This window comes from Fukomys damarensis, unplaced genomic scaffold, assembly GCF_012274545.1.
Source record: "Fukomys damarensis isolate Sample0158 unplaced genomic scaffold, DMR_v1.0_HiC HiC_scaffold_18, whole genome shotgun sequence".
Taxonomy (NCBI): domain Eukaryota; kingdom Metazoa; phylum Chordata; class Mammalia; order Rodentia; family Bathyergidae; genus Fukomys; species Fukomys damarensis.
Genome location: NW_022900930.1, coordinates 6,084,290 through 6,097,953, shown reverse-complemented (window position 1 = coordinate 6,097,953; position 13,664 = coordinate 6,084,290). Strand labels below are relative to the sequence as shown.

General features: G+C 41.7%; 1 protein-coding gene across 1 annotated transcript in view; it reads left to right on the top strand.

Moving 5' to 3' along the window:
- Positions 1 to 13,664, top strand: part of Unc5d (unc-5 netrin receptor D) — a 222,611-nt gene that overhangs the window by 157,433 nt on the left and 51,514 nt on the right. The window contains exon 12 of the mRNA XM_033765579.1: positions 1,127 to 1,211. Coding sequence (XP_033621470.1) covers positions 1,127 to 1,211 — 85 coding nt within the window. The remainder of the gene's footprint in view (positions 1 to 1,126; positions 1,212 to 13,664) is intronic.

Here is a 13,664-nt window from a genome sequence, read left to right as displayed (position 1 = left end):
CATTCTTAGAGCCAGGGAAAGATATTGATGATAAGTAGCATCTTATTGAATAATACAAACGTAAATAACAGATCACTTGTCTTACAGTTAAGTCTTAGTCTTTGACTCTATAGCTGTTAACAGGCATATTTAAAGATACTAGAAAAAATCTGTAATCTCTAGATTTAAATTGTCATTAGCAACTTGAAAGCTTTCTGTGCAATTAACTCTAATGAAAGGGGGAAAGGTGAGCACTACATTACCCAACATATAGGAAGATGCTGTGAGATTCTGTCAATAATTTACTAATTGTGTATTTTATTTCTCTTAATAAACAAGAGACATTAAAGAGAATCCCAGATCTTCCCAAATGTCTCTGTTGGCCAGAGTGATATATTTTCTTCATGGCGTGGAAGAAGAAAAGGGGAGGCATTAAATTGTGGCTTTGTGCGTCTTCTCTCCCTGCACTGCCTGATTTTACTGAAATAGGCAGGCTGGGATTTTGATACTAAAGTGAATGAATATGGCTACATCACCTTTCCAAGTTCTATTTGCAAACGTACGAGCATATTAGTTTTACAATAAGCTAGAAGTTTCCTACGTTCATTAGATGGTTTTGCCTTTTCTGTTTTCCTGAATGTAGTACTCCCTGAACACAGCTCACAGCTTATCTCCACATGCACTTAAATTCTGAAGCACATGAACTGATGTGTTGGTAAACTGTTGTATTTTCAGGTATGTTTAATCATACTTGGTTTTAGGACACCCAGTCTTCTAAGACAACTAAGAAATACCAAAAGGATTTAAGATGAAACTAAAAAACCAACTAGGCTGGGGGTAGAGCTCTGTGATAGCGCATTTGCCTAATACACAGGAGGTCCTGGGTTCAATCCCAAGGACCACAAAACAAACAAACAAATGGACTAATTTGAGGGCTCAGCTGACCAGTAGGCGCCTTTTATGCACCTGTTAAAAACCACGTTCTCTTTCTAATCTTGGATTTTGTAAATTTTCCAAAGACTTGGATTTCACAAATTGCCTCGAGAAAGTTCTTTTTTGTAGACATTTATAAGGTGTTCAAGCAGGGTACTTCAAAACAATTGGAAAAATCTGTGACTAACCTCTTGGCTTTGTTTGTTTGTTTCAGGGGTGAGTTTACTTATACCACATGGAGCCATTCCAGAGGAGAATTCTTGGGAGATTTACATGTCCATCAACCAGGGAGAACCCAGGTGAGAAACAGAAGGAAAACATAAATGACATCTTAAATACAGATTGGGACTTTTGCTGAAATTAGAAAGATAATAAGACATGGTGGGTGTAGGTAAGATAGTTTGCTACTATCTGTAATAAAGTGAGTCTACAGAAGAAAAAAATCACTTCAAAACTGTTGGAGGGAGTGAAAATATACACGGCTTCACATTTGATAGTCACTGCTTAGCCTACTAACAGCAGGCAATTAAAAGAGTTGGTAGACAGGTCCTAAGCAGGCCTTTCCATAAACATTGCCCCCCTCAGCTAGTCTACCTCACAAAATAAATAACATTTTCCCTAAAGGTGCTCTTCAGTGCTGGGTATTACGGAAATGCATGCAGTGGTTCACTCATGATTGTTTAAGGTCAGCAAAAGACCTGCTCTCTACTCTACAAGCTAAGAGACAATTTTTTAGGCAATTTTCCTCCGTGTAAAAAAAAAATATGGTCTAAACTTCAATAGCTTTCAAGTCTGACAAATTTCAGCGGCATTAAATTCAATTACAAGAACAAATATAAATCTTGTATCTTAATGAAAGTAGTCGGTTATTTTCTTAGCACAACTGTAATATTTGTAGAAATGTTGCCTTCCTCCACACATGATAAACCTAACTCCTCTTTAGAAGGCAATTTGTCTCGTAAACTGGATATATACCTCTGGCATTTTTAGTCATAACATCTTGCTTATTTTAAAATAATTTTTTGTTGTTGTTAGCAAAAAAAAAAAAGTACATAAAAGAAAAACACTGGAAAGAAAAGCAGCCAAAGAAACAGATGGTTTAAACAGATTTTGATAGCTATTTCTGTAAAAGGGTTTGCGAGTACCCAGTGGTTCTTGCTTTCTGCTCTGTAGAGCTTGAGCAGAATGGAAGAGAAAGCTTCTCCAGAGGGTTGTTGATGATGCTCTTGAAGGACGTCTGTGTAGCTGTGTTGTGTTGGCTGTGTTCTTTCCTTCATCCTGTAGAGTTAGCTGCTTTTTCTGTGTTCCTGAAAAGGTGCTGATGTCTAACTACCTCCACTTGACAAGTGGGGGAAATCTGAGATTTAGGAATTCTTGAAGAATGTGTTTAGAACCCTTTCATAGGTAAGCTAAGCAGACCTAAATATGGGAGTTCAGATGAGAGTCACCTCTTCTTTATCCCTGATTTGAGAAACCACAGCTGTTTAAATGAAGGTCATGGTCCCTTACACATGTGGTTTAAACAGATTGTCCTACAAAAACCCTGGTGCAGTAATCCCTCTGCATCCACAGGAGATTTGTTGAGGGCCTCCACAGGATACCAATAGCCACATACATTTAGTTCCCTTTTTTAAAATGATGATTTCACAAATAACCTACACATATATCCTCCTGTATACTTTAAACCTACACATATATCCTCCTGCATACTTTAAATCATGTCTAACATTACTTATAATATCTAATACAATGTAAATGTTCTGTGGTTGTTACACTACATTGCTTGGATAAGAAAAAAATCCATAAATGTTTGATCTGCATGCAGCTCTTTTCAGATACTTTTGATCTGAGGGTGATCAAGTCAGCACATGTGGAATCTGAGGCTGCAGAAGACTGACTGTACAACCCAGTGTCCAGCCATTCTCTGTGCATCCTCCCATCTTTATTGCAGTCTATCCACCAAGACTGCACTCAGCGCAAACCCTCCCATAGTGTCTTCCTCATTACTTGAGAACCAACCTAGGGCTATTTCACATATTTCCAGGGTATCTAATACAACTTAGCTTATTTCGTGTCTCTTACTAGAAGCGACTTCTTCTTAAGAGGTCAGAGCTAGAATGTGCCAGCTGGCATCAAGCATGCAAAAACAAATAAAATGTCTCAAGAAGTCTCAGAGAGAAATGATCACTTGAGATATACTGCACATTTAAGAGCGGGGGAAGAAAATACTTATGAACCTGGCAGAGTCCAAAGTCGATGAAAGACACGTTGGCCTAACGGGGTTACTCCCTGGGCCTGTACAGCTTTGTGAGTTCCATGGTAACCGGTTCTATTTATCCATCTATAGGTAGGGTGTGAGTTCATTACTGCTGTCTAGGAAGTGGATAGAAACAAAAACCGTTTATCCAAGACTGTAGATCTGTGAGGTGTGCATTTCCCTACCTGTTAAACTGTGGTAACAATAAAATTGTAGAAAGCACACATTCCCTTTCCCATTGCTGAAACCTCCCCCAATGTTCCTGTCTCATAGGAAAACAAGTCTGTGAGCTGCAGAACATGTAGCGTCCTTGGTGATCCTCATTCCCTTGTGAGTGACACCAAACTATTCACAAAAACACAAAGAGTGGCAAATGCCTCTCTGCACTTTATTCTGTGCTGGGATGATTTTCTTTTTCATCTGTGCCAAGAAGCCCCTTGGAACTGTGTTCTTTTGCTCTTATTCTGTGATTCATCAGAAGACAACCATGGTACCATCTTTGTACTTGGGATTACTTGCAATCCCATTTCTATTTTTTGTCACCTGTCTTTCAGCCTAAACTTCCACCACTGTGCACAGAGCTGCAGTGCTCTGCTCGTCTCCTTGCATCTGCCCTCCAGTTCCAGCCCCCTTCCTTCCCTTTATGTCCTAGGTCTGAGAATCGGATGTGCTGAGCCTCCATCACAGCCACACACAGAGTAACACAGGGTCTTTCAAGCAAGACATTTATGCCATATTTAAAGCGTCCTCCACCCTCCCCTTGATGATATTCTCTATTGCCCCTTCCTTAGTTACACCTCCAGGTCAGCAGGATAGTGACTGAGGCAATAGATCCAGATTCTGTAGGATGGGGCTGTGTGGAACGCACTGGGATGCAATACAGTCTTCCAGACTCCCGCAGTCACGCTTGCATATTCTGAGAAGCTTTATGTGAGGTTGCATTTTTCTCCGGAATCAAACATGCCCTGCCTCTCTCAGGATGTCCTACTCAAATTCCTGGGGAGCATCCAGAAGGAAGCTGATTTCCCTGAACAAGGCACTGTCACTGTCCCTCAATGACATCCCCGCTCCGTCTACAGTTTCAGACTTGAACAGCTACACATGAATTGTCCACTTCTTCCTGTAGTCTGGACCTCTGTGAGTGCTGATAACATGGGTCTTAATTGTCCCCCCAGGACCCACATGTCCAAGGCTTGGCTGCAAACCTGCAGCATTACTGGGAGGTAGAGGAACAGGTGTTGTCTAATGGAGGAAAGGGGAGGAAGAAAAGAGTTTGGGGGATTCGGGGTTTCATTCTGAAGGTGAAGTAGGAAACCTGGTGCTTCCTTTTTTCTCTCCCTCTCCCCCTTTGTCTCATCTGCCCCTTGGCTGCCATACTCTCCAACCAGGATGTACTGTGCTGTCCCAGGCCCATCAGCAGTGACCATGCACTGAAACTTCTAAGACCATGACCCAGAATAAACCCTTCCTCTTAGAAGTTGATATCTCAGGTATTTTGTCAAGCAATAGTGAAGGTACCTCTGTTGGCTTTTTGGACATTAGTTGTACTCAGTGGTATGCTGAAAGAGGGCTTTGCATTCTTAATAATATTTTTTAATTTTTATTTTATAATTCATTTGATTGGTGCTTTTAATATACACAATGTAATGATGTTCACTGTTAGAAATTTGTACCTTTAAATAACTAGTCTTGGTTTTTATTTTTACCCCATTCCCCTGCTCTCCCTCCCTATCTACAAAGACCTTGTTTCCATTATTTTTCATTTTCTCATATTAATTCCATTCCCTTCTTTCCTTTCCCCTACCCTCCCATTTCCTCTTCCTCTTTGTCCCTTTTCTTCCTATTTCATATTATCTATTACACCTCTTCGTCCTTATTTACACTCTCATTCTAAAGAAACTATTTGGTATTTACACATGTGTGTCCTATTATTTCACTTAAGAGTATCACCTCAATGTGCATCCATTCAACTATAAATGTCTCTAATTTCTCACTTTTTATGGCCAAGTGGTATTTCATTTTATAAAAATTTTCTTTATCCAGCCTCCTGTTGATGGGCAGTTGGGCTGCTTCCAAGTTTTAGCTATGACAAATAGCGCTGCTATGAACATGGATGCATATGTATCACTGTGGTGTGATTCTTTTAATTCTTGAGGGAAGATATCGTCAGGACGATAGCTGTGTCACATGGGACCTCCAACGCTAGTTCTTTGAGGTACTTGAGAAAATAATATGAAGCTGTCTCAGGATCATTTTCAGTGAGCTTACACTCTGCCATTTATTTGGTTTAATTGCCACAGTTACCTTTCGAAGAAGAGGGCTTTAGAAATGAAAATAAGTTTTATATAAATGAAAGCTCCAAGAAGCTAAACTAACTTTCCAAGGATGTGCTACTCAGAAACTGAGCTGGGATTTGAGCTCTATCAGAGTTCTATTCCGCAGTTTGTGGATTACTTTTTCTTCTCCTTGATGGAGGAGACTGTAAGGAGACAGCGTTTTGATACTGTCCTCCCAGTCTTGGCCCGAGTAAGCCCTGCAGGAGCACTGAGTATGAGGCAAGGCAGGATCAAACAGAGCCTGCCTTCCAAGTCTGCTGCTAAATTATCATAAACCAGAGAAAAGAAAGTCTGGAACAAATTTCACTCTGGTGCTCAGTCTTTGCAAACACCGTAAGAGGAAACATGAGCTCAGTGGCTAATGAGTGCATGCGCACCTTGAGTTCAGGTGTGAGCTTCACTGCTGTCACACGTATGACTTGACATAGGTTAACCACACTGCACCTGCGCCCCCTCATCTGGAAAATGACAACAGGTACTGACCTTGGATATGGTGTGGGATTGTGTGCCACACAGTGATACAGGCTGTGACAGATATGAAGATGAGAAAATGAGAAAAATATCTAATTGATGCATTTATGCATGGCTACAGTATATTTTCACACACTGATGAAACACGTTAATCTTCACATTAGCCTTCTGAATAATAATGTGATCATTATAATTTCAGAGCTTGTTTGACTTAGGTCATGGAAGGACTGGACCCCAAAGCAAGATTGTTCTCTAACAGTACATTCTTGACATCAAACTTCCCATCTTACGGCATAATTATACATATTATCTTCATAGTACTTTTGATAATAAGCAGAGATGAGCATTATGCTAAAATCATAATGAAATGGACAGAGAAATCCCCAGATGGGGGAGAAAAAGATGACACTAATTCGATGGAGTTACAAATCAAGTGTACTTATCTGATACGATCAGGGCTGGAAGTGTTTCAGATTTTGGAATTTTTTAGATGGGAAAACTTGCATGTACATAATGAGGTATCTTGTGGGTAGGACCCCAGTCAAAACACGGCATTCGTTTATGTTTCTACACACCTGGTACACATTTGCCTGAGGGTCATTTATACAGTCCGTTGAGTGTGCCTACATCGTGATTGCGGCCTGTCACATGAAGTCAGGTGTGGAGTTTTCCGCTTTGGGTGTCAGGTCAGCATTCAAAAGGTTTCAGACTTCGAAGCATTTTGAATTTCATATTTGTAGATTAGGAATGCTCAACGTATACCACAGCGGGAGATTTCAAAGGAAATAATAGAAAATTTGGGCAAGAGCCTTGGTGTGCTGTGTGGGTAGACTTCTCGTCTTGGTGATATAATTTTACCCCAGTCTAAAATCGTGAATTACTGACCAGGCAGACCAGGGCATAAGGGTCTCATTGATTTCTGTCTCCCAGGGTGTTGTACATTTGCCTATGACTCTAAGAGGGGAATAGGTATATGAGAGAGGAAAGGGGGCCTCTAACAGTGCTCATCCCAAAGACTCGTTCCTTAAAAGTCACTCTGACGCCAGGACAGCTCCCTCCTCAATGTACCCCGAACCTTCCCACAGAGCAGTTAGATTTCATGACCGTCCAATTCACAAACAGGAAACTGAGTGACATCCTGGGGACAGGGACTGCACTGACCTCACAGAGAGGCAGTGGCATGGAACTGGGATTGGAACTGTCCAAAGAAGTTGTAATGTGGAGACTGAGGCACCCGGGTCCAGGGTGTGCAAGTGGCCCTCTCAGTGCAGGACGTGGTCTGATGTCAAGGACTTCTGTTCAGGGGAGGGACCAGCAGCAGGGACTCGGAGTACCTGTCTGCTTCCCAAATTTTAAAACCTTGAGGCTCATTCTTTTTTTTTTTTTTTTTCCAGTTTGGCATAGATTTTTTGAGGGGTTAGAATTCTGTCCTTTCAACAGTATCAGCATGTTTTGATCACTTTTTTTGTAAAATGAAATTAAGTAATTGAAGTAAGGAAATTAGAAAATCAGCCATCTCCATTCGGAGAGGCCTCCACCCATAGAGGAGGAAGAGGGCAGGCAGGCAGGACGACCTTCTCACCCTCCGCTCTCAGTCTTTCTCCGCGCTGCTCCCCACCCTCAGGCTGGGGACTGGAGAACTGGACCAGAAAATTATTGTAGGGAGCTTTCTTCTGAGAAGCAATAAAATGAAACCAAAGGCAAACATTCATTTCTTTTTCCAATTACACCGTCATGTGGATATTCCTGGCCAAATGCTTAGACTGGCATCAGAAATGTGTAAGTAATCTCACTGAAGAATTTACAAAACTGTGCCCATTTGGGGATTTGGGGTCGGCCCCGATGAGATATTTCAACCACTTCTGTGCTTTCTTTTTCACTATGAAGCGGTATGATTGCCTAACAGATACATTTTGGGGTAAAGATTGAAAACGTAGAGTGTGCAGTGAAATGAAACACTTTTTAAAGGTCCTTACGTGGTGCCACAGTTTTAATAGCAATGCATGAAAAACGACTAAGCGCTAGATGAGGAAGACAGAAAATCTAGCTATAGAAAATGGAGAAAAAAAATACCGAATAGTTTCTCTGGTGTGAATAAACTATATTAGTACATAAGATCCTAATAATATAATGGCCAATGTGAAATAGGAAGAAAGGGGCTAAAGGTGTAGGGAAAGTGGGAAGGGTAGGGGGAAAGGGAATAAGGGAAAAGAAAAAAATATGAGAAAATGAAAAAAGGAAATAAAGTGTTTGTAAAAGGGGAGGGGAGGAGGGGGTGAGGGAGGGCAGGGACAAGGGGAAAAAATGAGAACCAAGACCTGTCATGTAAAGGTACAGGATCCCAATAATGAATGCAACTGTACTGTGTGCCTAAAATGTACCAATAAACTCAATGCGGAAAAAAAAGAAAATGGAGAAAAGATAAAATTTCTTTTTCAATAATGGGTTCATAAACACTGCTGTGTAGGCTCGTTCAGTGGGATAGTTTCATATGGTGTTGAATCTCACAGTAGCAAGATAGACAAAACTATAAATACACTCTCACGCACCTCCTCATACATCGTGCCTACGAGAGAATGTACGCCCTCAGGAATGTCCTCAGACTATTCAAAAGGGCCTTAGTTCTGGGAGAATTTTTAAAAGCCCATGCAGATCTTCATCTCTCATCAATGAGATTAAAAGACTGGCCAGTGGCCATTATGTTAATAGAAATGGAAATTTATGATATGAACCTGTTTGTAGTAAAGTATGTTTTAACGTCAAAGCTGACATTTGAGGTGTAATAAAGCACTCCAGCCTAGTAAAAGATGAAACTACTGTAATTTTTATGGGGCCTGTGATTCCTCACAAGGCAAGGAGCCCCCACCACTGAAAGCTACTCCTGTTAGTCTTGTGGCCCTCAGTCTAAACCTTGGTTCTTGAGCTCAGAATAAGGGCACCTGCCTTTGACTCGATCCTGACACCGGGTCATGGTCAAGCCACTGCTGTGGGGAAGAAAGCCTGACTGACTGACTCTTCTTGTGTTGGTTCGGATTTCTGTTTGCCACCCAAGCTTGGAGGACTTCCCAGTGGATTTTGTCTCAAGCCATCCCTCTGCTCAGGCAAAAAAAATGCATTGCATTTTCTCACTGAGAAAGAGAGAAGGGGGAGGAAAGGGAAAGGGAAAGGAAAGGGAGAGAGGGAGGGAGGGAGGAAACAGTGTCCATGGCTGCTATTATGATCTCAGGCCAGTCGGTACCCATTTATTAAGTACAAAATGTAGTCAGTATTGTAGACCATGATGAATATGAACTCACATATAGAACGTGGAAGAGGAAGGTTATGTACAGTATCAGGATGGTGTGTGGGACTCAGTGGACTTTTCTGTATTCCTGAAATTGACATGGTTCCGAGCTGATTAGGGAAAAAAAAAAAGAATCAAATGCTCTGACACATTAATTTCAGATATTTTCCAAGGCCATTTGACCCTCTTTAGAACTGGCTGAGAAGCACCATTTCTCAGCAGTGGACCTACACACACAATGGCCTCTCCCTCCCTGTTTTTATGGCAGAGGGACTTGGACAGTGAAAAAGAGAGAGAAGTCACATTTTGGAAAAATTCAAGTGTTAAGAATGGCTACTTCCTGCCCTCTCCAGAGCCACAGATTCCCAATGGAGTTACTTATACATTTTGAGTGGACTTTGGGACCTAATTTCCCTCTTTGTTGACTTGCTCCATTTTACCAGAACATAGGATGGAAACGGACTATGTTTTGAGAAAATAGAGCACAGCTGCAAAACAAAAGACAGAGAGGCAAAGAGCAATTCCATAATTTCCAAGTCCCCATCTTCCCAGGAAGTAAAGGAGATGAACCTTGGCCATGAGTTGTGAGCTGGAGAAGATGAGACTGAAAAGCACAGATTTGCTGACGTCTCTACCTGTGAGGTCAAGATGACATTCCTGCAAGGTGGAGCGAGTTGGCAGATGTCACTGTCATGCCAGGGACAGGGGTACTTAGGGCACTCGCTGGCATTCTGGCCCCCTACACTCACTGCCATCGAGAACTTGTAGTGCCACCACCATTAATAGTTATCTAGCTTTAAAATCTTGTAAGTATCTAAGAGAAAGATTGCCATCTTGCCACACAGGAGATAAGGAAGGAAAAAATGCATGCTTTCCTTCTTCTTCCTTCCTATCACAAAGCACAGAGATAAGCTCATAGAAGAAGGAATACATAAGGAAAGAGACAACCGCTCCCTCCTCTCTGGACCAAATACTCATGCAGAGGTGGCAAACCCATGGCAAAGGCACACAGAGCCCTTCCTGCCGACTCACACATCATCAGAGCATTGGATGTTTAGTGTTAATTTCAAGGTTGGCATGTGGTGATAAATAAGTGGGTTTTGGGTCTCATGTCAGACATCTGGTCTCTAAAGTGTTTGCCAGCACTGATGTGAGCCTCTCGTGTAGCCGAGCGCATGTGCATGGAGGTGCTGAAAAATGTGCCCATAGGTTCTGTAGATACGGGTGCAATTTGGGTCATAGGTGAGATTAAAGTTTAAAGTTAGTAAAACTGAAGTTTAAAACCGAGTTACATTATTTTATTAACTAGATATTATTCATTAAAATGAAATATTTAGGAGGCTGAGGGAGAAAGATTGAAAATTCACTGCCAAGCTAGGCAATGCAGACATTTTTTTCACAATAAAAATAAGCTGGAGGTGTAGCTCAGTGGTAGAGTCCTGGCGTAAAATGCATGATAAAGAGAGAAAGGGGGGTGTGGAGGGACGAAATAGAATATGTAGGGTCCCTGTTACCACGGTTAGTTCTGCCTAGCACAGTTTGTTAGTAATAAATCAGAAAAGGAAGTTTATCTACTGTCATATTAGGCTAAGGAGCCTAATCAAGCCCAGTTAAATTATCAATAACATCGCAGCGTGGTACATGGCATGACAAATCCACACAAACATAAGCAGGAGTGAAGGGTGAACCCTGTGGAAAAGCTTAGCAAAGGTTTCAGAGAAGAAGAGACAGATAACTCAGAAGCTGAGCGACTGGAAAAGCCATTCCCGTCCAGAGGAATGACCTGCGCAGAGCTGCTGAGGGAGCAACACCAGCACATATTTGGAAACTAAGCAAAGTGGAAGAAAATATGAACGGGAGAGACGGAAAGAGGCTGCAAACATAAGGCATCCATCAGGCCCTTGTGCGTACTCCTTTATATTAGGGTTAGGGACTGATGAGCCCAAGGGGCGGAGCCTTCTGATTTTGAAGACATGGTCATATTTACCTTTTAGATACTATCTTCTGCCTCAGATCCAGTGCTAAAGTTCACACTTGCCTTATACAAACGTCCTCCTCAACAGACAGTGAAAAACAACGGTCTCATTTTGCTTGGTGCAATTAGTAATTGTGTCCCTTTTCTCCCTCAAAAGTCTGTCAATTTGGGCCATAAATTATAGTCACTCTACCGTTGCGTTCCCTTTTCTCTAGTCTTGAATGTTTTCTATCCATTTGACAACCTCCGCATTGTTATCATTGGGGATTTGGGGGAGTTAACTCGGCATTGGATGTGTGTGTGTGTCTGAATGTGGAGCAGACAGCTGAGAATAATGATCAGAATTCTGGTTTGGGTACTGATGATTAATTAGTAGACAGAGATTTGGCAGCTGAAGGTCACTTGAGAGGTTTGTGATAATAGTTGCTCCAGAAGCAACTTTAGATCTCTTTCCAGGGAATAAACACAGATCCCTGACTTATAAGACAAAGAGTAGGAAAAAAATTGATTGAAGAATAGAGAGAAGATAAAAATAATATTTATAATCAAGAACAAATAAACCAACTGTTGAATTGAAATCCCAAATCCAACTTTCGGCCAGAGACCACAGCGGCAGACCCACCTACCTAGCTGGCCTGTATGAATCTGGTCACTGCAGAGTCCAAACTTAACTCTGGACGGCCTGCTCTTTAGCTGAGGTGAGTGCCCAGTTCAGCACGGTAAGTGCCTTAGGTTACTTCAAACAGGCTTTGTCCCTGTATCAGAGTATCTTGCTAGATAGTGGTGGGTGGAAATGACTAAACTGTTTCTTGTCACCATTTTTGCTCAGTGGTCAGAAACTGGTTTGAATACAGTTTCTTGCTTTACATAAGTTTTGGAAACTTTTATTGGAAGCATTAAATTGGTGGCTTATTCCTCTGCCTGCCAAGAGACATGGTGTTAATTAGCTCTACAGCAGGGGCTACTGAGGAAAGATCCTTCCTAAGCCACAAAACAAAACAAAAGACTCTCTCAGCCAGTGCCAGGGGAATAAATTGCTGCCATTTGGGAAATACATTAATTCTTTCAGGCTACCGGTGCCATGCTGTGTAATAAAAGGGGCAATTTATCAAATGGTATCTTAATGGCCTAGAAGGGTTAATGCACCGTTAGTGGAAGATTACTCTCTTTTCCCCAGTAAAATCGTGATGATTTCTTCAGAGTCATTTAGGTTACAACTTAATGCCATTACCCCAAAAAAGGAAAAGGAAAAAATAAAGAAAGAAATAGATTTTCTTTAAAAAAAAAAGCAGAAGAATTTTTATGTTGTTATTTTAAGATCTGCATTTTGGGAGAAGACGTCCCCCTACACCATGCTCTTTGCTTTCTCTCTCACCTCATACACCCTCGGTCCACAAACACACCTAAATAAGAATTGCCATCATGGTAATCAGTATGCATCTGAGGCCCTTGTGAGCTCACAATCGGAAGTGATTAGAGGGGTCCAGAGTAGTGTTTAGTTAAAAGATGCCATTGACAAGATCTCAGTGCTTTTGAATGTTGTTAATAGATCTGAGTGGAGGTGCTCCTTAATTCATTAAGAGGAAAGTCACAGGGTCATGGGTCTGATTGCACATTGTAAGGGGCCACCACATACTGCAACAGTTTTTATTTGTATATGCCATCTTTTTAGTGTCCATGCTAGAAGTAGAAATAACCCACCCTATTAAGATATTTAATATATATCACCCTTTCCATTTCACTTTATCAGACAGTAATAAAGATGCACAGACAGGATGCGAGCTCAGGCAGACCTTTGAAAACCTGCAGTCAACCTCCTAACCCCTTTGACTTAACCTTTCAGTTAAAATGTACCAACTTCCCAGTACCCCATCAAGTTACATGCAGCAGGAGTCTTGCTCCGGAAGCTACACTAGGGGGTCTAGAAGGTGAAGCTTTAAAGTTACCCCAAGAAGGAGCCAACCCCTTGATCAGGGTGGACAATACCTGGGTGACAACAAGAGGCAGCAGCAGAGGGTTTCAAGGTGGGAAAAGCATGATGACAGGTAGAAGAGCAGCCCCTCAAAGATATCCACATCCTAATCCCTGCAGCCTATGGATTCATCACGCTGCATGGGAAGGGGGCCTTGCAGGTCTACATTTGAGCCTTGCAGTGTTGCATGTTATCCAGGTAGACCCAACATGAGGTGGCTCTACTGTGGTCTTCTTTATCTACCTGAAGACCCTACTCACTCAAGGCTTTCTTCAGTACCTGTGGCTATCGTCAGAGTAACTCTCATGCTAATATTTTTTCTTAAATTTCTAAGATTGGAACTAAAAGTACAGTTCAATGTTAGAACCCCTGCCTAGCATGTGTAAGGCCCAGGTTTCATTCGAAAAAGGAAGGAAGGGGAAGAGGAGGAAGAGGGGGGGAGGGGGAGGAGGAGGAGG